This window comes from Zophobas morio, unplaced genomic scaffold (genome assembly GCF_036711695.1).
Source record: "Zophobas morio isolate AGI-343-1 ecotype UQ-CSIRO unplaced genomic scaffold, CSIRO_AGI_Zmor_V1 ptg000005l, whole genome shotgun sequence".
NCBI classification, from domain to species: Eukaryota; Metazoa; Arthropoda; class Insecta; order Coleoptera; family Tenebrionidae; genus Zophobas; species Zophobas morio.
The window spans coordinates 14615734-14642574 of record NW_026972110.1 but is presented as its reverse complement, the minus strand read 5'-3'; the positions used below and the strand labels follow the sequence as shown (position 1 = coordinate 14642574).

The window sequence follows — 26841 nt, the reverse complement described above, 5'->3', positions numbered from 1 at the left end:
TTTATAGCGACCGACGTACTGTTCGAGTATGGAGAGCCCCAGGCAGACGAGTTGATGACCGGTATGTCCAAGAAGTACATCCCTTTAAAGGGGGAACAATTATGGTATGGGGAGGCATTTTTCTTGGAGGTTGTACGGAGCTGTACGTTTGTGAACGCAATATGACGTCCCAAATTTATGAGGTTGACATTATAGACGATATTGTTGACAATTATCGCTATAATTTGGAGCCCCATTTTCGATTTCTGGATGATAACGCAACTCCACATCGAGCCCGCCGTGTGACGCAGCGCCTGCAGACTCTCGGTATTGAACGTTTACCGCTTCCTGCACGTTCACCAGATCTTAACCCTATCGAACATGCTTGGGATATGCTTGGCCGAGCATTCATTGAGCACCAACCACCTCCTGGTCACTTAAGAGATATGCGTCCTCTTCTTCCCATATTATGGGACAATTTAGATCAAGAGATGTTGGATCGCTTGATACTCAGTATGCCCAGACGTGTACAGGAGTGTGCCCAAAATCGCGGTGGTGTAACACATTATTAAGGCCCTGATTAAGGCTATTTTACGCCTACCTGTTTGCCCGGTGGTGTTAGGATTTTGCTTTCTTTTTAATTCTTGTGGTGTTGCAGATATATTTTTCGAATAAAACCTTATAAACATACTCAACATACTGCTCTTCATTAATTTATGTTATAAAATCGCCAGATTTTTTTTTGGATTAGTTGACTTTTTAATATCCTTAACTTATTTCGACCAGTTTATTTTACCACTACATCAGGATATAACCGTCCACAGTTCATGCCAAACTTGACTGTTTCTTTTTTTTTTCTCTGGCACTGTGACTAGTATTATCTATCTTGATGACGTCATCACAAATTTTTTATCGATCAAATTAAGAACGAGTCACCATTTTCTCGAAAATATGAGAACACGCACGTCTTTATTTAATAATGATAAAAAAAAGAACAATAATATTCTGACCATTTTGTTCGAATGCGGTTTAATTAATAATTTTAGTCCTCTGTTTTGAAGAGATAAATTCATTCAAATCAAACACATTTCTACGTGACATTCTTTCGATGCATAAATATAAACACTCGAAGTTAAGCATCTTATTATTGCTGGGAAACCATTTTTCCCGCTTTAAATATATTTTACATTGTCCGTACTTGTCCCCTTGGAATTTACTGTCGCACGGCACAGGGCTGCGGATAAAATCGCAAAATCAAATTTTATATTTTTCAAATTGTTGGATTTGTACTCACGAGGTAAGTTCTATTGAAATAAGTATCGATTAATTTTTTTTATTTGTCGAGCGTTCCTTTGTAGATAGTTGTATATAGGTACTTAGTTTTTTCTATACTGAGATTGCAGGAAATAAAAACCGACTATTTTCGTCAATTTTCACCGGAGTGTTATTTTTGTCACGATCGCTCACGAGACCACTGGAGCTCCGTTTCTCCGACTAGGCGCCGGAGCAACCGACTCCGTAGAAGGCGTCAACCCCATGGTGTGAAAATGACTGACCTCCTCGCCATCGTGACCGCCACCGTCACCGTCATCGACCCCTGGGTTTCGTCGCAAATTATGAACCGAATGTTTAATAAAAATTGACTTAAGGTTATTTAGAAAGAACTTCCCTCGCCCCTGAAGCACAGTTCAAATATGTTCAGCTTTTTTGAAAAATTATATATCTGATTTTGTAAATTTTATTATTTGATGTGTATAGTGCTAAAATAAAGGTAAAGATGCAATGTTTCGACTGAATTTCTCCATTACAAGACCTTGTGGTGACGTCATCAACATCAGGACACGTACATAAATTTGGGCGGGGCAGTGTAATACTGTACTACCAATAGTTCTGTCTACCCATACTTTCGAGAAAACCGTGAGCCGTTCTTCATTTGATCAATAAAATAAATTTGATTAGCGATTTTCGCTATCGTGCAGTCGTGGCCTACAACTTTGGGAATTCTTAATAACAATTACTACTTTTTCTCGGTTTTCCTCAGTTATACGAGTTCTCCTAGATGATAAAATGCTTTAAAAATTAAAAATGACTGTTCAACATCATAATTTTCGTGATGATCTTGATTAGATAAACCCTGATTTGCATCAAACGCCACTGAGGTTGAGCCGTGGTTGAGACTGCACAGTCGGCCAGCCAAATTTATCGCCTGAGGTCGCGCCGTCGTTTTTAATATTTGTCTGTTTGATTGCCCATAACTTCGCTGTGCCTAACTCTGCTGATACGATAACCTTAAAACGATTGCAACATTTCAGAGTATTCTGGTTGCAGATTCAAATTTAAATTGTAAAATATTGTTACACAATTTTGACTTTGTCACGAAAATCTGGATGTCTAGAGTCAAAAGTCAAGACGAATTCATAAACCACAGGTGTACTGAATATATTACTTTCGAAAATTTAAATAACATTTACTTTGCAAATTTTAAAGTGACTTTACTATGTTGTCAGTGTATGGGGATGATCAGATAAATTTTGGTTAGCCTTTTACCACCTACACGATATTCCTAAAATACTTACAACATTTGGCAACAATCGGTCCAGTAGTTTCGGAAATTATATGTTTAACAAAAATTGAGACCGACGGGAAATGACAAACACACAGGAACACAAGAGCGATGTCTTGATTTAGTCTTTTCTTGGCGTTTCGTGAATTGTAGAATACGAAAATGTTGATAAGCTTATTTAGACACAACTTCCAGCTCCCATGAAGTACCGTCCAAAAATTTTATTTTTTATGATAACACCAATCAGTTAAAAATATAGATAAGACCAGTTACAGAAGAAAAAATACTACATAAGGTAATCGAATCCACGACCTTGACGTTGCGAACAGGATACGCTACCGATACCCTAGCGGGTGATAGTAAGCGCTCTGCTTATGTTAGTAGGTACACAATGGTATGCAATTTGTATTTTTTTCTGAAAATCTGGATGCCTTGAGAAAAAAATCAAGTACAGGAGTATATGTTATTTTATAAAATTTAAATACATATGTAGTATTTACCATACAAAATTTTGAGGTGACGTCAGCAATTTGTTGGTTATCTATCTCATAATAATTGACATAGACAGATAGACAAGCGACAGACGACAGACATACGCAAACGAGAGACATGGAACGTCGAGAAAATATAAAAGTAGACAAAATAGAATAGACCTTGTTACAACACTTCTTTACTCTCGGGAAATAATAAAAAGTGATAATTTCATCTCAAAAATGAACGATAAATCGGTAAGTAAGTAGGTACGTTTATTAGTGTTGTTTATTACACAGATCGAAACATAGTAAACATTTATTTATTTATCAGATGAGTAGTTAAACCTTTTAAAAAATACACCTGGACCACATATGTATATTACCTACTGTTATGCTTCAGATGTGAGGGAAAATTGGTACTTGTTTGTTTTCACAATTAAAATGAAATTTACAAACATTCTGAAACCCAGAGTGTCATACCTCATAACGCCGTGGCAATCTTCTGCCGAGTTAGCTTTATAATAGCATCAGAAATTTTAATTTTAGTTCTACTTTTGCGAACAATTCACAACCCGACGTTTGTCCCTAATTTGATAAATACTTATTTTTAATAGCAAATGATAAACCGTACAAATTATAACATCATTAGCTAGTTAACCAAACTCAATGATTTTTTTAATGGAAACCTGAACAAGAAGAAAAAGTGACATTCAATGAAAAATAGACAATAACGACATAAGAAAGCCCTGCTTTCGTAACAAGAAAAACTTGGTAGTGATAGACCTTCCGGTTTTGTTTACATCCTGAAATTGTTATCTGAAAACTACAAAGAATTAGATACGTGCACACAATACGGCCACGAAAAAAGCTCCCGTTTTTCACGTCGCCTCGTGCAAATTATTAAAATAAAAAAAAGAGCCCAGGCGAGGCTCCATTTCAGACGACGAAAATGTAACGTCTACATTTTAAACCGTGAAATATGTGCATTTCCGCACGGTGTATGCAATAAAATTTTAAAGCTCGTGTCGTGCCGTTATTGCATTAAAATTATTTATTCCGGGTGCTATTTTGTAACACTTATGTAACCGTATTTCCGGCTGATAAAGTCATGGCTGTAAAGTTTACATAAACTGCTAGACCTCTTCAACGGGGAGCGCATCGCGGTAGGTCTTGAACGAATATCAAATATTCATGTCTCTCGTATGAACACAATATGTGAAAACGTTTAAGGTTTAGAGTAATGTTTTGTGAATAATACGAAAAGAGCTCTACCTATGTGTATTGTATCCTTCGCTACGTAGTGTATTTACATATCTGAATCTTGCTACACGCATTCCATAATGTAAGTAAGTACTAGTACGATTGAATGATAATAGTAAGCTAGGAAAAATGTTTTGGTACGCATAGAAGGTGGTGATAAATCATGTTGTAAATCATTTGATTGAACTATTTTAAATTAAAAAAAAAAACGGTATTAAAATGTGGTTATTAACGTATGACCTAAAGAAGATAAAAAATTAGCTTTTGTTTATTGTGTAATTGTACTGCCAAACAAAACCCCTTTACATTTAAACTCAAATGCGGGGCATTTAATAAAAAATAAATATAATAAAAAACAAAATGCCCCGTATCATATCGTACAGTTAAAAGTGAGATTAGATTTCTTTTACGTCAGCTGAATGGCATGTGTTAAATTTACCGTGCAGATTAAATGAAATACTCGTGCATTTCAGAATAAAGAAATCGACAATTTCCTGAAGAGATTACGGAATACGTTTACTCCATTCCCTTTATCACATCCATAATAAAACAACAGCCGTTACATGCAAACAGCCACAATAAAGATAAGGTAATAATAATGTTAAAAGAAATAAGAAGAAAAAAGCAATAACATCCATGATTAGCGTAAAACCGAAACTGCAGCATGCCTGCAATTAAAATTCCTTAAGGACGTAGACAGCACAAGGAAAAAGCTTTATCGTGAAGGTGAGACCTCCATGCATAACAGAGTGCAATGAAAGTAAATGTGACATAAAAAGTAATGCGCGTTTTACCTTAGCCATAGCGGATATGCTTATTGTTATGGTCAAAAATAAAAGTTGCGAGTAGCGCGCAATTGTAAAAAAGGAAAAATTACTTTCAGACGTGTTTTTTCGGTGCTCGTAATTATTCAGATCTGTGAAGTTTTTCTTACGGGAAAGTTTATGAAATTTATTCAATGAAAGTCCGAACTGCGGGTAAAAATGTTGTACAAGTGGAATGAAAAATTAAATTCGTTACTCACTAGTGGTTATATTTTAATCGTCATATCTTCTAGCGTATTAATGAATATTATTGATTATAAGATACCAAGTATTTGAATATTTCAGAACACAGAAGCGATTTTTGAAAAGACGATAGTCAGACGACGCCTGATTATCATATGGAAAAGAAAAACTTGTATTTAAGTATATAGCAGTGAGATCTTAAGGCTGTTGCTACGCTGGAATGGGCAAAAATTAATAGTAAAACAACAGCTTGCAGCGCTTAGCGAAAAAGCTAATTGTTCTTTCATTATACATTATTTCTTGAGGCCTTTTCATTGTTTTGTAATAACAATAAAAAAAAGTTAATAAAGTTGTCTACAATTTAATAATAAGTTACCGTTAAGTAAATATTTTTTTCCTTTATAAACTTTGTTTTATTCGTTCCTTTTCAAACTACCGAACACACTTAAGGTATTACTTTATCATAATTCTTACGTAGTAAGTAGTAGTTCTCCATAATTGTGGGCAACAACTTTAAGAAGAGAAAAGAAATTGAATATCCTCCTAGCTGACCCTATTACAATAAAGATTTAAAACAATACGTCACTTTTTAACCATGTGGAAGACAAACAATACTTGCTTGTGTATCAGGGGCGTATAAGGAAACCTTGTAAATTGAAAGTGAAAGTTACTCGGAAAACTTGGGGTAGATATACAGTTTTTTCATGTAAAAAATATTCTAAACAGCAATTTAGTTTTGAAGTTAAAGTTTTGAATTTGCAAATTTTAACCCAAATTGCTTTTACTCAGAAAAGTCAAGACCTTGTTTCCCACGTCCTCGAGATATCGGTTGTATGAAACGCGCAGCACATTTTTGTAGTAATCGTAACTCAAGGCGGATTCATAAACCACCAGTGTAGGAGTATCTTATTTTATAAAATTTAAATAATGTTTAATGTACAAAATTTTGAGAGGATGTCATCAAATTGTTAATGGGGATGATTACACAAAAACTTGGATTTGTTTGTTTCAACAAAACCCTGTCAAGAATTTGCTCGAAACGTGTTTCAATTTCAGTGTTTCCTCTATTATTATAAAAACGTGCAATGTTAGAATGCTATTTTCACAGATTTTATAACAGTCACGTTCCAGTAGCAAAATTTAAAAATAACGGCGCTATATTATTTCACACGGTTCCTTGCTTTTAAGGGGGAAACAATGTCTTAAAAAGTTATAAAAAACTTGCACGAGTTGTGTAACGACAAAATTGGAAAACATAATTGCACGAGTTGTATAATCACAAAATTAAGAGTTATGTAATTGAGTTCTGTTCCAGCTTTACAAAGTTATTTTTTGAATGCAATAGAATGTACAGATATTAAGAAGAATTACTTTGTTGACCATATTTTTCAGAAATCTTCAACAAAATAGTAAACTTTTCCTATCACATTACTTTTGTGTTATTTTAATAATATTTATTAAAAATTATTGCACAAATTGTCATTTACCCGTGGACGTAAAATTTGAATGAAGATCATTAAATAGAGTTTATAGGAAGCCTGGGCGATAAAGAATAAAATTCGGTATACGTTTATAAAACGTGTCATTAAACAGCCGCATAAAACACAGTTCAGAATAAAAAATTACGAAACCTGTGTGTTTTTCCTGCGTCGGCGGAATAACTCGGGAAACGTTGTATAGCAAAACAAGCAACTTAATAAACAATCTCTAGAAAGAATCGTTTATCATAAAAGCACTTATAAGGCTCGTCCTCTGCAGAAAACGAAATGGAAATTCGCTACGATTACCATCCTGAAGCATACACAAACACGTAATACATTTTGTTTTACTATTATTCCTCATATAAAGTACGACTGTTCCCAAGAACTCCATAATCTTGCAATATTAAAACCAACACACTGTAGTCACCCTTTAAACATGGTGGATTCTTCTAAAAATGCGGCGGCTTTGCTGCACTCGCTCGGAAAATTACTCCGTTATATCGAGCTTTAGCTGAAAATTCTATGGGGTTCAGGTGAAAACCGTTTCAGTTAAGTCGTCTAGACGATAACTACAATGCATTTTTATTGATAAGCTGTAACGATCTGGTTTAACGCTGGTAATATCGAGCTGATCGCCAATAAATGCCGAAGTGAAGTGCTTCACTTAGTGTTAAAGCGCATTAAGTTGCAAAAACTTAATTTGGTCAGTCGCGTTTCGCCTGTAATCAGGGTGTATATGATCGTGCAGTCGTGATTACGCCACGTCGTTTGTGTACTTTAGGAAGAACGAAATTCAACTTACTTGTAGGTTTAGCTCCTGAGTTTTACGTTTCGTGTCTTTCTCCTCCGCCGAGTTTTACTCTGGGTAATTAAGGTAAATTAACTAGGCTATATTCAATTTACGGGAAAGTTTGTCAGGTCGGTTGTGGTGTTAAAATGAGACTGAAGTGAGACGTTGCTTTTTATTATTATGAATATTCTCATCCACCAAAGTGGAAAAGAATCACAAACGATTACGTTTTCCGTTTTCCGAAAGTCTTGGCAGGTTAGATAAATTGTTTTGTGCTGTATGACACCCGGAATGCTCCGCAAAAATGACGAGGATCTCCTAAAAATATTATTTCGTCAAATTTATTCCTTGTCTGACACGAATTTCAGTTTAGATTTTAAAATGTTATTTATTACAAAACTTGTTTAAAAAATCCGTGATGACCTTCCAGGAAGTGTCCGTCTCATCAGTTCAAATCTGTTTATAATGCTACATACAACCCATTTATTATGGGATGTATGGTATACCATGGCGTACACAGCTTGTAATTTTTGGTTGCCGCTTCATACTTTCCGCTAAAAACGCTGCATCTTCACTAAAAGTAGCAATGAGGAAAGTAGACAACAAGTGGAGGGATTGAGGGAAGTAAGAAATCGGCATTTTCATACTATATAAATTGTGAAACGTTAGCAAACATGATCTAAACCTCAAAAGTACTCAGTTATCACACGTAACATAATACATTCGAATCAAAGGCAGTGGCGGAATATGGATGATTAAAGTATGATGCATTAATGAATTCAGAAAAACAATCTTACCAAGAATCTCTAAAAAAACTATATACGATGCCATTTAAAAAATTTTGATATCGTAGAACAAAACAAAGACATTTATAGGGTGCCAAAAAATATATATAGAGTGTCATTTACATTCTTACACTGTTACTGGTATTAGCTACACATTCATTAAAGGTGAGCGGTTATCACATATAAAAGTTTGCAAATTGAGTCACTCAATGCGCGTTCATCTATGACTCATTAATTATTATGAATATGTATAAATCAAAATTAAACGCCAAAGGAACGGCTCTGTAAGGACTATACTCCAAAATCAATTTTAAGTATACAAAATGTTCTGTTTTTAAAGCGTAACACACAACTTTTTTTAAATGAAACACCCTATACCCTGTATATTTATACACATTTTAATTAACCTTTTCTTGCGGCGTTGCCACGTTATTGCAACTTTCTTTTTACCAATTATTTATTAATTAGTTATTTTTAAAAATCTGCGTTACAATATTTTATGGAGTAGTAAATAAATGTACGCGTTTTATTGTGGTATAAATAAGATTGAAGTTTTGTATAGAAAAATAATAACACATATAACAAAGTTTTAATTATTACAATATTCAAATATCGATATTTCAGTTTTTTCAAATAGAATACCCTGTTCTATCTTACTGCATTTTCTTCTATTTTTCGCTTTTTCTGTTTTGTTGAGTATTTTCGATGTTTAAAGTTGACAGTTAGTGCGATTTTTTATTTTTTTTTAGAGACACCTTGGCATATTTGAAGAATGAGAAAAACAGCAAGATACAGTAATAAAATGCAGGGTGTTCTATTTTAAAAAACCCAAATACCCATATTTGGAAACTCTAAAGTTTTAGACTTTTTATAAACATTCTGTATATTAAAATGTCTTCTATTTTTTTGTGTTTTGTTAAATATTTTCGATAGTTAAAGTTGAGTTACTGCGATTAAGAGACACATTGACATATTGAAAGAATGAGAACAAAAAGTAGAGTAAGAAACAGTAATAAAATACAAAGTGTCCTATTAAAAAAAAATCTCAAATATCGACATTTGAAAATTGTAAAATTTTAGATTTTTTATAAACACTCTGTTTATTAATATTTGATTTAATTGGTACCACAACAAATTTATTTATCTCTCCACAAAACATTCCGACACAGATTAAAAAAAAAGCCTATTGCCATTTTTATGAGAACCCTTCCATTACTAAAAAAATTCAAGAAAACTAGAATAACGTGGCCACGTCGCACCGGAAAATGAATAATAAGTTATAGTTATGAAACCTAGAAAGAGGGCAATGAGAATATGTAAAACTGTGTAGGGTGTTCTATTTAAAAAAAGTTTTGTGCTAAGGCTCCAAAACAACAGTTGAAAATAATTTTTATGTATGCTACTAAAAAAAACCGTACAACTTTCGTCTGTAACTTTTTTTCTATCTCTAATAATGAATGGAATGTGTTATCTGTTACCCGTAGTGAGTCACCCTGTATATTAAGAATTTTTTAAAAACGGATTCGTATTACTATAATTTGCAACAACTGACAACTTTGTTTGCATTTTTTTTTATTAAACTGTTTGAAATAGCTAGCTCAAAAATTTGTTAATTACTTTTAATATGATCAAATCTACCTACTAAAAATTTAAAAAATATAATTTTTCTTTTTTGGATTTTCTTATCTATCGAAAACTTCGGAAAAAAGAAAATTTTCAAAATTAGTTAAGTGTACTAATTTGACTGAAATATCTACGCATTATATGAATATTCTTAAATATTTCAACTAGAAAAACACAGAAATTTACTTATATTTGTGCACACCTTTTGCTTTAGTTCTCATGCAATATAAATGCTGTGAGTACTGGTAAATGTAATTTATTTTTGTATCTATTGTTGTTTAATGAACGCACACATTTTTCTATTTAAAAATAATGTAGAAACATATTTGTCACATATTAAAAATATTTATTTTCGTATTTCTCATTGGTTGAAGAGAGAAATTTAATTTTATAATTAATTTTCGATGTTTATGTAACAAAAAATAATAACTATAAATAAATAAATGGTCATTTAGTGTGTGTTTATACAGTTACTAATTGAATCTTTAATTTAACAGGGCAATAAAATATAAAACTTTCCAAGTATGTACTTATGTAATATTTTTCATAATGTTGCTAGTGCTCTGGTTCTAAACTTAAAAAATCCGGACAGACGACAGACAGACAGATAGAGAGACAGATAGACAGAAGGAAACGGGAGACCTATTTCTTCGTACTCTAGGGGTCATGAAAGGTCGAGAAAATGTAAAAGTAGAGAGTCGGTCGACGAACTCGATTACACTTAAAAAAATATCGTTTTCAATACAACTAAAAAAACTGGGACGGCGGACAGGCGTACAGACGGACAGACAGACGGACAGACGGACAGACGGACAGAGGGACAGACAGACGGAAACAGGAGACCTATTTCTTCGTACTGTAGGGCTCATGAAAGGTCGAGAGAACGTAAAAGTAGAGAGTCGGTCGACGGACTCGATTACAATACTTCCCTAGCTTACGCTTGACAAGTAAAAAATCATCAACTAGTTAAGTAGTGTATCTGAGATACCTGTGCTGCAATTCTTGAAAAACAGAGAATATGAGATTATAAGCAATGAAAAAGATGTTTTTACTAAGTATTTTTTTTATATAAATACATATAACATCAGCAATGTTTCGAAGGTGTTAAGCAAATAATAAACATTAATACGTATATTGAACATTACTCGTTCGACATATTTTCAGTACTTTAATAGACAGCTAAAAATAACTAATAAACAACTAAATATACAACCTTATTGTAATATTTCCATTTGCCATAGTAAAAAATGCCTGCCCAAAGCTAGTAGAACATATTTTCAAACATTTTTTCATAGATTTAGCGGTTCATAACAAAGCCATTTGGCCGCTTGGAAAAGCAAGAAAATACGCGTGATGAAAAATGTTTTCTGAAACAATTTAAATCGATTTTCCGTAGACCGACATTTTTCAATTAAGCGAACCGGTGTAATTGCGGAATCAAAAATAACGCTAACCTGATTCGTCGAAACTTTTCATTGTTACAGAATTACACTCCATCCGACGTTTTCCCCATTTTAAAAAATGTATTTTGTGTTTCCAAGGGTAAAAAATGGCGTTTAACTCAATTGTTAGAAATATTTAAAAATGAAGCGGGTGACTCACAATGCTATTGATTGATAACCCCACATCTATACAAACGCACCTTTTGTAATGTTGACCCAGTATTTAATTATCTCAGCCAGAATTTTTGCACCTCGCAAACATCAAAACTGAATGGCGAATTTAATTAAAGGGGAGCTGAATCGGTATCTTCGCCACCGCAGCACAGCTATTGTTGAGAAAGAATTTGATTTTTGTAACGACGAATTCGCGCTTTCGACGACTTTAAGTAATTTCGGCTTTTATGATTACGTCTTGGAAGCAGTTAAATTTTAGTTGATAAGAAGCTTCTTATGGAGGAGAAGCTTCAAGAAAAAAATTAAAACAGACTTCAGAGAGTGAACGCGAGTGTGTAAATGTAAGTACAAAGAAGCAGTGAAACCTCGCTGTTATTCGCGGTTTTGTGGAAACAAGAAAAATTTTACTTTTACGTCTCTTTGTACAAGCGGATGTTGTAAAATCGTTATTTTCACTGCGTAAATAAATTTCATGTGATCAAAGCTTGAAAATGTTAAATTAATGTTACAACCGGTTAATTTGACTGTGACCACCGTTGCGAGATGTAAGCCCTGGCCTAGTCCTATGGGGTCAGGTTTAAACTAATTTCTATCGATTTAATACAGTATGATGCAAATTAAATTCTGAGCCTGCTGATGATATCTGCAAGATATTCAGCTGCTTAATTTACGTTGAGCATTTAGCTTAGGTAGCATGTATAAAGATTACACGTGTTGAAGGATATGTTTTTTGGGCTCAGATTTATAATCTGCACTATAATGTAAGTTAGCACGTGCATGCAGGAGACAGCTTTAAGGGATTAAAGTTCCCAATAAAAAATCCGTTGTTCCAAAATGTGAAAGATGTCAGGGAGTTTCTCAGCGTTGCTTGCTTGTTCTGTTGATTGAAAATTATAATTACTTCTAACAAACTGGGAAAAGTATCTTTCTGAAAAGATCGTCTCTAAAAAGAGAAAGTAATTTATTCATTATTATTCCTGCATGCTTTTGGAAAAAGCGCCCTTTGAACTGAAAATTATACTGTTTCTTACATACATCACTCAAGACAGTACCGTCCTTGATCATTCACGTTTAAACAATTCTTTGAGCTAAGTAAAGTTATTTAAATCGAAAATACTGAAGTAACGAAATCAAACCAAAATAATGGAAAAAGTAAGTTGACTAACACCTAAGTTATTCAGTTCATTTAGCGATCACGTAAAGTAAAAGCATTGGAGGCATTGAACTTAAGTTCATAAATTCCCTGTAGATAATAAAATTTTGGTCCCATTGGCTCTAAAATGTAATTTAAATCTAAGTTAATAACGTTGCCACATTACTTGAAAACACGGTTTGCCTCACTTACCATTTATGGTAATAATCGACTTTCAGAAGTTAATTGCAAAGGATTATTATAAAACCCGGAGTAAATTTTTCGCAATATTTTTTGTCCACAATAACAACTCAATTCAAGATAGGTGCTTCTATTCCAGTAAGGACCTCTTCAATAAGCTTCCCCGATGAGTGTAAATAAAATTTCAGACCTTTGTTAAAAGTATTTGACTCTTTATCACTACAAGTCTGCACACAGTAATTTTCAATAACAGTCAATATAGTGATGGTTCTGGTATACACAACTTAATATTCTTAATTTGTTTCAGTGACTAGAATTTTTTTCTGAACTTTACAATTAATTAACACATCTGTCACAGTTTGTATTCCAATTCATGAAAATATTATGCCAAAGACTTCCAAAGTCTGTAAGTTTATAGTCCAAGCTTACTTAATTTAGAATCAAGATACTGAGTACTGAATTTTACTACATATTACCACAAACTTGACAAACTACCTTATGTTTCTCTGACCAATGTTACATCATCAGGACATTTAAAAAGTTACATTTTAAGGTTAGTGTGGATATGAAATACTTATAAATATAAAACTATGTCCATTCTAATAAAGATCAAAAAGTAAATCGTGTTTCTGAAATTATGTAGAACTAAAACATTGAATCCTGTACAGCATATTTTTGAGAATACGGAGAACTAATAACAAAACAAGCATGTGTTTCAGTTGTACACCTTATAAATTTGGTGGCACTGTAGCTTTAGAATTCAGATATATTTCCAAAATAAATTTAGTTCTTCAAGGGCAAAATTTTGATAAATAGTTTTTGTGTCACTACTGCTTTCTAAATTGTGATAACAAGTTATATATTTGTGCAAGATTATGTAGATGAAACTTCCCTCGCCCCTGAAGTACGTCCAACAAATCTAGGTTCTTCGAAAAATTATTATAAAATTTGATTTAGCAAAATTTTGTTTATTTTATGATAATCCCTATAAGTTACAAAAATTGGTCCAAAGAGTTTAGACAGTACTTCCCTCGCTGTCGAAAACGTGACGACTGTATGCCTATTATGTTTTTTTTCCGCAGTGGATTTCAAAGAATTCGGTTTTGTAGTTCCTGAGTAAATCAATAAAATAAATTTACGCATTCATTAATTTTTTTGAGTCACCCTGTACATTCAGATCCAAAAAATATGAATGGAGTGATAGATCACAAGTACAGACTCATCATATTTTGTACATTTTAGATACGATTTATTCGGCAAACTTTTGAGTTGACGTCATCAAGTTTTTGGAGGGGATAAGCAAATATATTTTAACTAAACATTTATTATGCTCTTTATAACCTTAAAACATCTGCAAGATGTCAGAGCATTCGGTTTTGTAGTTCCTGATTAAATCAATAAAATATATTTACGCATTCATTAATTTTTTTGAGTCACCCTGTATATGCAAATCCAAAAAATATGAATGGAGTGATAGATCACAAGTACAGACTCATCATATTTTGTACATTTTAGATATGATTTATTCCACAAACTTTTGAGCTGACGTCATCAAATTTTTGGAGGGGATAAGCAAATATTTTTTGACTAAAGATTTATGATGCTCTTTATAGCCTTAAAACATCTGCAACATTTCAAAGCATTCTGGTTAGCAGATTAAAAATTAAATTTCAAAATGTTGTTTTATAATTTTGATTTTTTTTCCAAAAATCTGGACGTTTCGGGTGAAAAGTCGATTCAGAGTTGTAAACTACATGTGTAGGACTATGTTATTTTATACAATTGAAAACCCATTTACTATGTACAATTTTGAAGTGACGTCATTGCATTAGTGGTGGGGATGATTAGACAAATTTTGGTTAGCGTTTTACCATCTACATGATATTCTTAATATAAGTACAAAATTTCACAACAATCGGTCGAGTACTTTCGGAGATTATCTGTCTAATAAAATCCGGGACAACAGACGGACAGACGGACGGACAGACGGACGGACAGACGGACGGACAGACGGACGGACAGACGAACGGACAGACGGACGGACAGACGGACGGACAGACGGACGGACAGACGGACGGACAGACAGACGGAAATGGGAGACCTATTTCTTCGTCTTCTAGGGGTCATGAGAGATCGAGAAAACGTAAAAGTAGAGAGTCGGCCGACGGACTCGATTACAATACTTCCTTTGCTTACGCTCGGGAAGTAAAAATTTAGATAACTTTGCTCAAGCTACTCTTCCACTGGTGTAAAATGTTATTGTTATTATTTAGATTTTTTGTGAGAAAATTTGAATGTTTACTTAATATAAAGACTAAAGCCGATTCATAAACTACAAGTATAGATGAAGTAAATTTAAATGGTGTTTACCAAGCTAAATTTGGTGGTTTTAATGGGGATAATTACACAAATTTTGTTTAGTGTTTTATCTTCTACACTATATTCCTCATATATACATACATACATATACAGGATGAGTCACTAAGTGCCCGGTCCCCGACATCTCATTAATTATTATTAGAAAAAAAAAAGTCAGGGACTAAATTTGCACGGCTCTTAGAGTAGCGTACAACAACATTATTTTCGACTATACAGAATGTTCTGTTTATGAAGCATAGCAGACAAGTTAGATTTTTTAAATACAATGCTCTATACAATTTTCACATACCTACTCCTATCAGCCAGCCTTTTCTTAAGCTTTCTAACCATAGTTCATTTATTATTTTTTTTAACACTGCAAAGGTTTACAAAAAATCGCAATAACGTTAGTTTTAAAATCTGTGTTGTAAAATATTACAAAATATTTTTAGAAAGAGTTAAGCGTTTTGTTATGATATCATTTAAATACAACTTTAGTTTACAGAGTGTTTATAAATAAATTAAATTTCACAATTTTCAAATGTCGATATTTCAGCTTTTTCATATAGTATTTTGTACGCCTATTTTATTACTGCATCTTACTCATTGTGTTGTTCTTTTTCCTTTAAAAAGTAAAAAATCTCAATAACCATCAGCTTTAACTGTAGAAAAGAATTAACAAAAAAGGAAGAGCACAAAACAATTGCTTTATTCAATTTTTTTAGTGAACCCTTTCATTGCCAAAAAATTTAAAAAATTGGAATAACTTGACCAAATCGCATCGGAATTTCAAAAATAAACTATGGTTAGAAGACATAACAAGAAGTCAATTAGAATGTATAAAAATATATGGGACATTCTATTTGAAAAAACTAAGTTGTGTGTTACTCTTTAAAAACAGAACACTCTGTATAGTTGAAAAAAAACAGTATATGGTCCTCAAAGGGCCATTTTTTTTCTATTTCTAACAATTAATCAGATATCTAGGAGCGGACTCTTAGTGACTGATCTTGTATATAATAGTAGTACGTATATTTACCAAACACAATCCTTGTACAGAGAATAGATTAATAAACATAGAGCAAAACCTCTCTACAACGGACAGCTGTGTTGAATTTCTATGAAATTGATTAAAATGGTACCAAATTTTGCTCCCAGCGTGCGCTGTTGAGAGGGTCCGTTGTTGGGAGGTTTCACTTCATTACATTTGCTAAACACACTTTCGGTTTCTTAAAAATTGTCCGTTGTTTAGAGAGTTAAGGGAGGTTTCGCTGTAATACCTCGTGACAACTCAAATTCGATAAAACACAAATACAATATAAAATTTAACAATCGGTCCAGTAGTTTCTATTTGATAAAATCTAATTTTTCATACCCTACGAGTTATAAAACGTTTAGAAAACATAATTATGCTACCTACAATTCTAGAATACAATCATTTTTTTTCCCGAAACATTTGTTATTTTTACTACTTGAGCGCAAGCTTATAACGAATGGCTACTTTCATGTTTTCTGGAGTGTCATTACCTCTACAGTTTGCGTCCATCTGTCTGGCTGTCTGTATGTCTGTTTGTCTGTTTGTCTGCCTTCTGTCTATCTATCTGTCTGTGGTCTGTCCGCCATCTGTGTCAGTTTTTATTAGGCAGATTATTACTGGAAGAATACTGGACTGATTTTTGTCAAATGCTAGTCATCTCCACCAACAATTTGATTTATTAGTAATAAATTTTGTAGTAAATGTCGTTTTAATTTATACTAGTGGGTCATTAATTTACTTTAATTTGTTACCATAGGCATCCATAATTTCCCCGAAAAAATCAAAATTGCATTATCACAATTTATACCAGAATAAGAGCACTGACTAAAAATAAAAATGCCGAATCACTAACGCGAAAGTCGCTAGTTTGATTGACTCATGGGTCAGTATTTTTGTTATTGATGAAATCAAGAACGATTCATCGCTTTTTCTTGGAAATCTGAGAATACATGTTGCTACGCCTACCTATATTTAATAGAAATAAAATAATTATTATCATAATAACAACAGCAACTTACCTAAAATAATATTCAGAACGTTTGGCTTTATTGTAGCTCAATTAATAATAATTTTAATCGCCTCCTCTGTTTTTGTGATACAAAGTCATTGACTTTTTCCGCTTATTCCAGTTAACCAGCTTGGTACGTGCTTAATAGTCGCATTCTTTGGATGTTTAAACATAAACAATCGAAGTTAAGCATGTACTGGTAATACATTTTTTCTCCTTGGTTATCTACTTTAAGACGTGTAACGTATTATTGGTACATGTGTAAACTGCGCCTTCCTCGGCGCCACTGCTTAGCATGTTTCTTTCTACTTTTTAAGAGTTCGTACATGTTTTTATTTTAGGATACATGTTAAGTTTCATTAATTTCCTAAGAAGGTGTATTTGTGCCACTGTATTTCAGAGGCAAGGTAAGTTCTGTCTCTAAATTTTAGACCATTTTTTTAATCTTAGTGCCATAGCCCGTAGTTTAAAGATTTCGAATGGTTATACCTTGTCGTACGTTTCTTTTATTATTAGTACTTCCGCAGGAGTTATTTTGACGATTTAGTTATTTTTTTCGGGCACGAAACCAATACGGTTCACTCAGTATCAGAAAAACAAAATAATATCTGAAGGACACCCTCTGTTGTGATAGATTTGGTTCTATTGAGCTTCCTTGGCTTTTTTATTTAATTTAGACAAAAAGATTTTATCAGATGCAAGGAAAGCAGCGAACTATTTAGAGCGAGCAGAGTTCGGGACTACATTGCAATCATTAATCCTACCAATATAATGTATCCTGCGGCGACCCCAATCACAACACTCCATCTGAAAAGCTTTCTTTACTTACGTTCTTTTGTTCAATAATTTGCAAAACGATAATTCTATTTAGGTCACTCCAATCCATAATTACTTTTAAACAGGGGCGTTGTCCCTGTTTCGTAATATCAGTAAGCCCTCTGTAGGAGTACAATATCAACAATTTGTGAGTTATTAAATACGATATTTTGCCTAATAATGAGATTCTAAATATAACATTATCCGTAATTATTTTGCAAGCTTCGTTATTTATTTAAAAAGTTCAAAGCACGTCGAAAGATATTAAATATTTACAATTGATCGAATTTTACTTTTTAATAAATAATATCAAGTAAGTTCAATACTAAATGTCAATCAAAGTTTTCTTTAATGCATATTTTAAAGGAATTTATAAAGTGTATTATTTCTAGTGAACTTTACGTTTGACATTTCGTTTTAAATACTACTTCCAACCACTATTACATCAATCATTAATTTAAAAACACTATCGCTTCGCGCGAATCTCCTGCTAGAATATTTTAACTATGTTTTTAGGGCTCCACCACATTTAATAAATTGTAAATCAATTCATAACTCCTTTTAAAAAATCTGCATATACTTAAAATAAGCGAAAATATGTTTGTTGACAAATCATTATTAAAACATGTGTGTGACCCCACAGCCGGTTTGCGTTGCCGAATCGCAACACACATATTTATTTCCGTCAAACTTATCGGAATAATGCTCATTCGCGTTGGATTTAAATTGAAAATATTGATGTTTATCCATCTAAGCATCAATTTTTGCGGATATATTTTTCTTTGAGACTCGAAAGGGGAAAAATCGGGGTGAAAAACGTATTATTCGCGGCGGATGTAGAGTTCCTTATAAGCAGGGATCAAATTGAATGAGAGAGTCGCAGTTCATTTCAATTTCAAAAATTAAAAACTCAATTCTCGCCGGAGAATTTTTTAGGGGAAGTGTTGATTTGCTTCGGAGAGTGCGTTTTACTAGTATACAGTCGCTCTTAAATTCCCATTAGATGGCAGATTTAATACACGCATTAACTTGTTTGCGAAATTTGGCAGCAGGTGTCTTTCAGACTTCACGAACATGTGAATGCCTCAAGCTTGCGCTATTTTCGCTAGCTTCGTAGATACTGAAAGCTAATGAGTAGTTAATGAATTTATTATTCGCGTTTAGAACAATAAACCAGGGGATTTCTAAAATTGTGTTAAAGCGATATTTGTTTTAATTTAGAGTTCACAAATGGGGTTATTGCTATTAACATATATGATACAGCTAATTTTAGTACCTATTTATTACTCATTGTTTCCGCACACCAATGATCTATATTTTATTTAGTTACTTATTATTCCGTTGCTGATATTGATTACAGAGTTATTTCTATTATTAGACATGAATACAGAAAGAGTTATATATAATTACTTAGTTGCCAAAATTTTGTTCGTGAAAGGTTCGGGGACCAAAGGTGAAGGTGGTGTAAATCTACTTAAGTTTGGAAAACTAATTCTTGTATTCTTCTTCTATTTTTTGAGAATCAGTTTATTAGCTGCTTCATTTCAAGACGTAGTTCTCGTTGGACTAGTCTTTTCTCGTATGTAGGGCTAGACGGTCGAAATTTAAGCTCTCCGTATTGAACTCTACCCCGGTAGCCGATGTTAGGTATAGCGAAGAAAATTATGAGGAAGTTAATGTTGACTGAATGTTAGTTGACGATTTGAAAATCCATATCCATGAAACAATAATAATAATGATAATAATTTTCATAATTTTCAAGTGTCGGTCTCGTTGAAACAAAAACCAAATTTGTGGAAATTATCAAAAATAATACACAATTGGAGTTTGGTCGGACGGGTAGTGGTACTGGGGATAAACAAATTTCCACCGCCCAGCTCTACATACCTAATCTCGACTAGTCGTCTATAATATCGTCGAAAGATTCTTATTAACCACATTCGGTTTTGCAGTTTCACAGTTAAATTGTAAAATGTTATACCATATTGATTTGTTTTTCCAAAAATCACGACATCTATGGTTAAAAATAAGGGCGGATTCATGAAGCACCAGTACAGAAGTACGTTATTTCGTAAATTTTAAGTACATTTTATTATTATTTAATTTTGACAAGTCGTCATCAAGTTGGTGGTGATAATCACACAGATTGTGGTTAAACAATATTCCTAAAATGTAGATAAAATTTCACAATCACTCCGGTAAGACAGGCAGACGGGGAATTTATTTTTTCATATTCTAGGGAATACAAAACGTCAGGAAAGTATGAAGTTAGCTATTCGCCGGATGAACCATATTACAGGGTGATTCAACATTAATGCACTAACTCAAAGAAGAAACAATATTACAAATCCTGGAGCCCTTATTTTTTTTTTAGATATTTGATCATATTTCTTTCACTATTTAGTGCTGAGTATGTACACGAAATCATTGGCACTTTCATTAATAAAATAATTTTGAAAATTTCGTTTTTATCCATTGTTAAATTCATTTTATAATGTTACAAAAGACTTAAAAATTGTTCAGGAAGAATCTTATAATAGCCACTGTGGCTATTTTTACCTTTTTACTTCCCGACCGTAAGCGAAGAAAGTATTGTAATCGAGTCTGTCTGTCCGTTTGTCCGTCTGTCTGCCATCCTGATTTTTCTAATACAGATAATCTTCGTAAGTACTTGGCCGATTATTGTCAAATTTTGTATTTATATTAGGAATATCATATATATGGTAAAACGCTAACCAAAATTTGTCTAATCATTATAAAACAACATTTGCAATTTAATTTTGAATCTGCCAAACTCAATCTTTTGAAATCGTGGAGATGTTTTACAGTTATCATAGGCATGGTAAATGCTTAATCAAAATATATTTGCTTATCCCCTCCAAAAAATTGATGACGTCATCTCAAAATTTTCCCCGGTAAATCCTACCTAAATTGTGCAAAATATGATCAGTGTGTGATTTATCACTGCATTCATATCTTTTAAATTTGCTTGAACAGGGTATTTAAAAAAAAATTAATGAATGCGTGAATTTATTTTATTGATTTAATCAGGAATTGCAAAACCGAGTCATTGGAAATCTTGGAGATGTCTTAAAGTTGGTAAATTTTTTATCAAAATGTATTTGCATACCCCCCCTAAAAAATTGATGACGTCACCTCAAAATATTGCTGAATATACCCTATCTTAAATGTGCAAAATATGATGATTGATGAGTCTATACTTGTGATTTATTTTTAATAAATATAATTAATATTTTTTGAACTTGCTTATACAGGGTGTCTCAGAAAAATTAATGACTGGGTTGTTAAAAAATAAATATCCAATACGATTTAGGAATTTAACTCGTTACTATAGAAATATGCAAATTAACACCTTTTAAATTTAGTTAAGTTAAGCTTTTACAAGTTTAACAGGGGCTAAATCAGTCTTATCTGAGCAAATGCTAGCCCCGTCCACCCGCCCCTATTTTCTCAGAGAATATATCACTTGCCAAAATAAGAGTGGGCGGGGCTAGTATTCGCTAACATAAGTCTTATTTTAGCAAATGACATATCCTCTGAGAAAATAGAGGGCGGGTGGGCGGGGCTAGTACTTGGTAAGATAAGAATAATTTTAGCAAATCGTAGATCCTCTGAGAAAATAGGGGGCGGGTGGGCGGGGCTAGTACTTTAGTAAGATAAGACTGATTTTGACAAATGACATCCTCTGGGAAAATAAGGGGCGAGTGGGCGGGCCTAGTATTTGTTAAGATAAAACTGATTTTTCCCCTATGAATCTTGTAAAAACTTGTGAAATTTAAAGGTGTTAAATTGCAAAATTTCCAAAGTAACGAGTTAAATTTCTAAGTCTACTCGAAATGTGCAAAATACGATGAGTTTTTACTTGTGATTTATCATTGCATTCATATTTTTTAGATTTGCTTATACAGGTGGCTCAAAAAAAATGAATGTGTCAATTTATTTTATTGATTAAATCAGGAGCGGCTCACTCCAATTTCCTAGAAAATTTTGGGAATACAATACTGTTATTTTTATTATGACACTGCACCAATCCAAATTGATATACGTGTCCTTGCAAAAATGTTAATGACTTCATCACAAAATTCTGTAAAGTAAAAGCTCAACTCAAAAATGCTGGATATATTTCACTGTACTTTAAGTGCGAGGGAAGTTCTGTCGAAACGGCTTTCGACCAATTTTTCGATCTATCTATCTAAATCGATATTTTGTCTTTGTAACTGAATGTCCAAAAGACCAAAGGAATTTTGTATGATTTTCCTTGTAGTTGTGACCTGCCATGTTCACCATAAGCTTAAAGTATGTGACTTGTTCGATAAATTGTAAAATTTTTTGTACAATTCTTATTTTTTCTCCAAAAAACTATATGACGAAGATTAGTAAACAGCCGGTTTACAAAAAACTTGATATTTCACATATTTTGCAGAAAACTTCGTTAACAAAATTTTTATATAACGTCAATGAATTTTTTGTGGTGATAAACAGACAAACTTTGAATAGCATTTTAGGATCTGTACGATATTTCTAAAGTATATCTAAAATTTCAAAACAATTAATCCAGTGGTTTCCGAAATTATCTATCTGATCAAATCGCTAAACAACAGACGACAAATAGACGGAAGCGGAAGACCTTCTTTTTCATCGTTTAGAGGTCGATAAAACATGAGGTAGGTCTTTCTCGCCGGATGAGCCATATTGTAATATTACTAGGTTATGTTCGGAGAATGAAAACTGTATCCAGCTTTTTCGAAAAAGTGTAAAATTTGATTTTGCCAAGTTAATTTTTTTTAAGACAACCCTGTAAATTAAAATAAAGATAATGTTAAAGTAAAGATCAAGAAGTTTATTATCCGAATGAATGTTTCTAATTAATTTTTCCATTACAAAATTTTGTGGTGACAGCATCAACCAACATTTTACTGAAGACACACATATCGGTTTCGATAGGTGTAATGTAATACTAATAATAACAGTACCGTATTCCAAAAAAATTCATTTATTTTTTTTAGTATGTAACAATTCTAAAAAATAAATATGAATGCATTGATAAACAACAAGTATATACTAATATAGGATTTATTCAGTAAAATTTTGAAATTGCGTCATACATTTTTTGGCGGGAATAAACGGATAAATTGATTAAAAATGTACCATGTTTGCGACAACCTTAAAACGTTTTCAGGATTTCAAAGCATTCGATTTTGCAGTTTCAAAGTTAAATTTAAAATGTTACAAAATTTTGAGTTTTTCTGTTTTAAAAATTTGGATGTCTATTTGAATTCATAACCTTCACATGTGGGGGTATGTTTTTTCATAAAATCTAAATAACATTTACCATGTTAAAATTTTGAGGTGACGTCATCACCTTGTTGGTGGGGATGAGTAGATAAATTTTGGTTAGTGTACTACCATCCCCACGGTATTTTAACACACCTATAAAATTTGACAACAATTGGAACCCTAGTTTCGGAGGTTTAATAAAGGTTGACCCAGACAGACAGATGACAGATAGACGGAAACGTGACACCGTCTTCTAGGGGTCATGAAACGTCGAGAAAACATGGAAATAGTCATTCGTCGAATTGATTCTATTACGCTTACGACCGGGAAGTAAAAACGACGTTTTTTTTCATAACTCAACGTACGTAAACATACAGGCTTTGATATGTACAATGTTCATAAATCATATCATTTCTGGGTCTCTAGAATCTATGAAATAAATATAGCACATAAAGCAGAAGCAGGGCCACAGTTAAGGACGTACTTAGGAATTAAGATTTATTTAATAAATTTTGAAAATTACTATTTTACCTTTGTGAAGTATAAGATAAATGCATCCAAGTGTACAGGAAGACGTTCACGAGGCAACATTTTGAGATAAGGTCTATACTATATTCCTAACATACACCTAAAAGTTGGCAACAAACGGTCTTTTAGTTCCTGAGATTATCTGTTTATAAAAATCGCCACAAACGACAGACAGAGAGAAACGGGAACATATGTTTTCCGACTCTAGGGGTCATAAGACGTCTAGAAAACATGACAGTAGCCATTCGCCGGGTGGAACCGATTACAATAGTTATACTGCGTAATATGTTAGAAATCATTTTAAATGTTTTATCTATACGAGTACTTTTTTTTTAATTTGGGAAATATTCACAGTATAGGATTTTGCAAGAGAAATGTAATAAAAATTAAAATGTAGATAATATGAAGATATAATCGAAAAAACTCTGTTACGAAGCGCTTCAAAGTATTACAAAGTTGTAAATGACGATAAAAAAAATAATTACAGTTCATGAGTCTGAAATGTCTGTACCTCGTGTTCTCTAAATTTTATATGAAAATAATTTCCAGCGCTCTATACACTGCATACTACATTGTATATAAATACATCTTAACTCTGGCATGCAACTAAGTGAACTGTGAAATGGCATTCAATGCCATTGATTATAAAAAAATCAGAGTCTGGGCTTCCAATTTCCTTTGAATACGACGCAGTGCTTTCCCTTGGCGACACAATTAATGAATTTGGTAGGAATTCAGGTTCAAAAATAATCCCTAAATTTCGCAGCAACGCGTGTAATGAGCAATTTGAACAGGCACCGTTAAAAATAGTCTGGGTTCCACAATATTTACATAGAGTCATAAAATCAACTATGTATTTAACCGGTTCATTTTCGCAGAAACATCCTCATATTCCGTGGTCAACATTTTGTCTAAAATAAAAAAAAATACATTTCGCAAGTACCAAACACATCGATTTTACGTGTTCTCCATCATTTAAGTGAATCTGCCAGAAATCAATATCTAGGGGATTTTAATTAAGAAGAGAAAAATAATATAAAACTAAACGGAAAAAACTTAATTGGATGGTTAGGGTGAGCTTAAATATTTGACAGCTAATAACGCCATGGGAAATTTTATATATAAAGTGGTATGTGCTGTCGGATTCAATTTAACACCACGTGGGGAAAATTGTGTGAAATGACTGGCGCAATTGTACGTGAAAACTTTACCGTATTGTATCATTTTAAACGAAAAGTACAACTGACAAGATCTTATTTTCTGGTAGAATGAAATAACTTTCATTCCTATACAACAGATTAATAGTTTATGGTGTATACAAACAGTCGTTGAAAATTGTAACTAATTCACTTAAATTTGCTTTCAGGAAAATGTGAAAATGAAAATACAGTAACTTTTACCTAATATGCGTGTGTGTCGTATACCTTATCATGCAATCAAATCAACGTACATGCATACGCCTTCATTAAATTAGACTGCACTGATTGGATTTTGATTATTTAGCCTCAGCTTTCGTGAAAAAAGCCGCTCCATAAAAGTGAAAATCAAGCGCATTTCATCTATCCGTGACGAAACCGCTTCGTTTCTTTTCACAGTAAGTCACAATAGACGTCCGTCAGCTCAGAAAATAGGCGTCTTTCCCGCAATTACCAATAATTGGATTCCATTCCGTCGATAGCGTTATTAATTTATAGAGTTATTCGTTGTCATAGAATACAGCCCTCTTAATCTGGTTTTTATTCGTGTTTGTTGATACAAATGATTGGGTGGGTGGATCTGCGTTTTGGGATTAATGGAAATTAATTTTCGGTCGATTGAGCCGCGACAAAAAGCGTGTTAGCACTGTGGAACATCGAGTGTCACATCCTTGTGTTCTTGTGTGGGATGTTGTACTTACATAGACGGCTCCTCGGTAGAGAACTTTAAAAACATTCAACAGTTTAGAAAAAGTTTGATGCACTCCACGTAAACTCCACAGAGGTCCTAATTAACATAGAGTGGGTCGAGAGTGGCCAGTGGCTGAGTGCTTCGCAAAAGTTTGTTAGGGATTAAAGTTAGCACGTGTTTGGGTTGAACAGGTATGTCAGAAACCAACAAAAGTTTTTCCGTTTGTTACATTTTCAGAACTCCGAATGTCGAAAGGTGAGGCTGTAGCAACATGAACAGTTGGCAGGAGTCGTATGTTTACGTCATACGAGAGAGCGAACTGGCCAGCAGGAGGCGGTTCGAGCCTCTTGTGAGCAGCAGGAACACTGGTGTGTTATCAGGACTCGAAGTCCTTTGAACAGGACAACGTACGCTTGCGCCACCGCTTTGCCGACGGAATCCTCCGACCGGAATCGATACCCTCCATATATCCAGAACGATATCCGTCAAGCAAAGGACAATTTAAACGCGTCTCGGAGCGGCTCTAAGTGGTTCACTTTTTTGGCTTCTGACATGCAAGTTGAAATTCCTTCCTGGAAGTTGCACTCTGTGCGGATTAATTTATTAAATTGAACACGGCCGAGGGGAAATTGTTACAATTGTATAGCTGGATAGTTGCGGATACGATTCCCGGCAGTAATCGTTTAGTTATTTCGAGTGATAACAAAAATAGTCACAGTTTAATACGGCCTAATGCGTTGTCGTTTACGCTACAACAACACTTTTTTCAGAATACTTTTTATCTAAGGACGTTAGGGATACTCGGACGAAAACTTTTACCGCTTATTAGAGCCTGTAACGTGTTCCCTTCATTATCTCTTTGAACTTCCGGTAATCGAGTACAAAATAAAAGATTATTATCAAAAAACAGGCACACATCTCTATCGAATAATGCACTCCTAATAAATAAATGTACTTAGAGTGCTCAATTCAATTTAATGTTATTTTTCGTTGTTACTT

General features: G+C 33.3%; 1 protein-coding gene across 1 annotated transcript in view; it reads right to left on the bottom strand.

Annotated features, from left to right (window-relative positions):
• The window catches only part of LOC135145808 (uncharacterized), a 475573-nt gene extending 449265 nt beyond the window's left edge, over positions 1-26308 (bottom strand). The window contains exons 1-3 of the mRNA XM_064077949.1: positions 26254-26308; positions 26151-26207; positions 25853-25938 (exon numbers count right to left, since the gene is read on the bottom strand). Of these exons, the coding sequence (XP_063934019.1) occupies positions 25853-25938; positions 26151-26207; positions 26254-26308 (198 nt within the window). The remainder of the gene's footprint in view (positions 1-25852; positions 25939-26150; positions 26208-26253) is intronic.
• Positions 26309-26841: the final 533 nt, after the last annotated feature.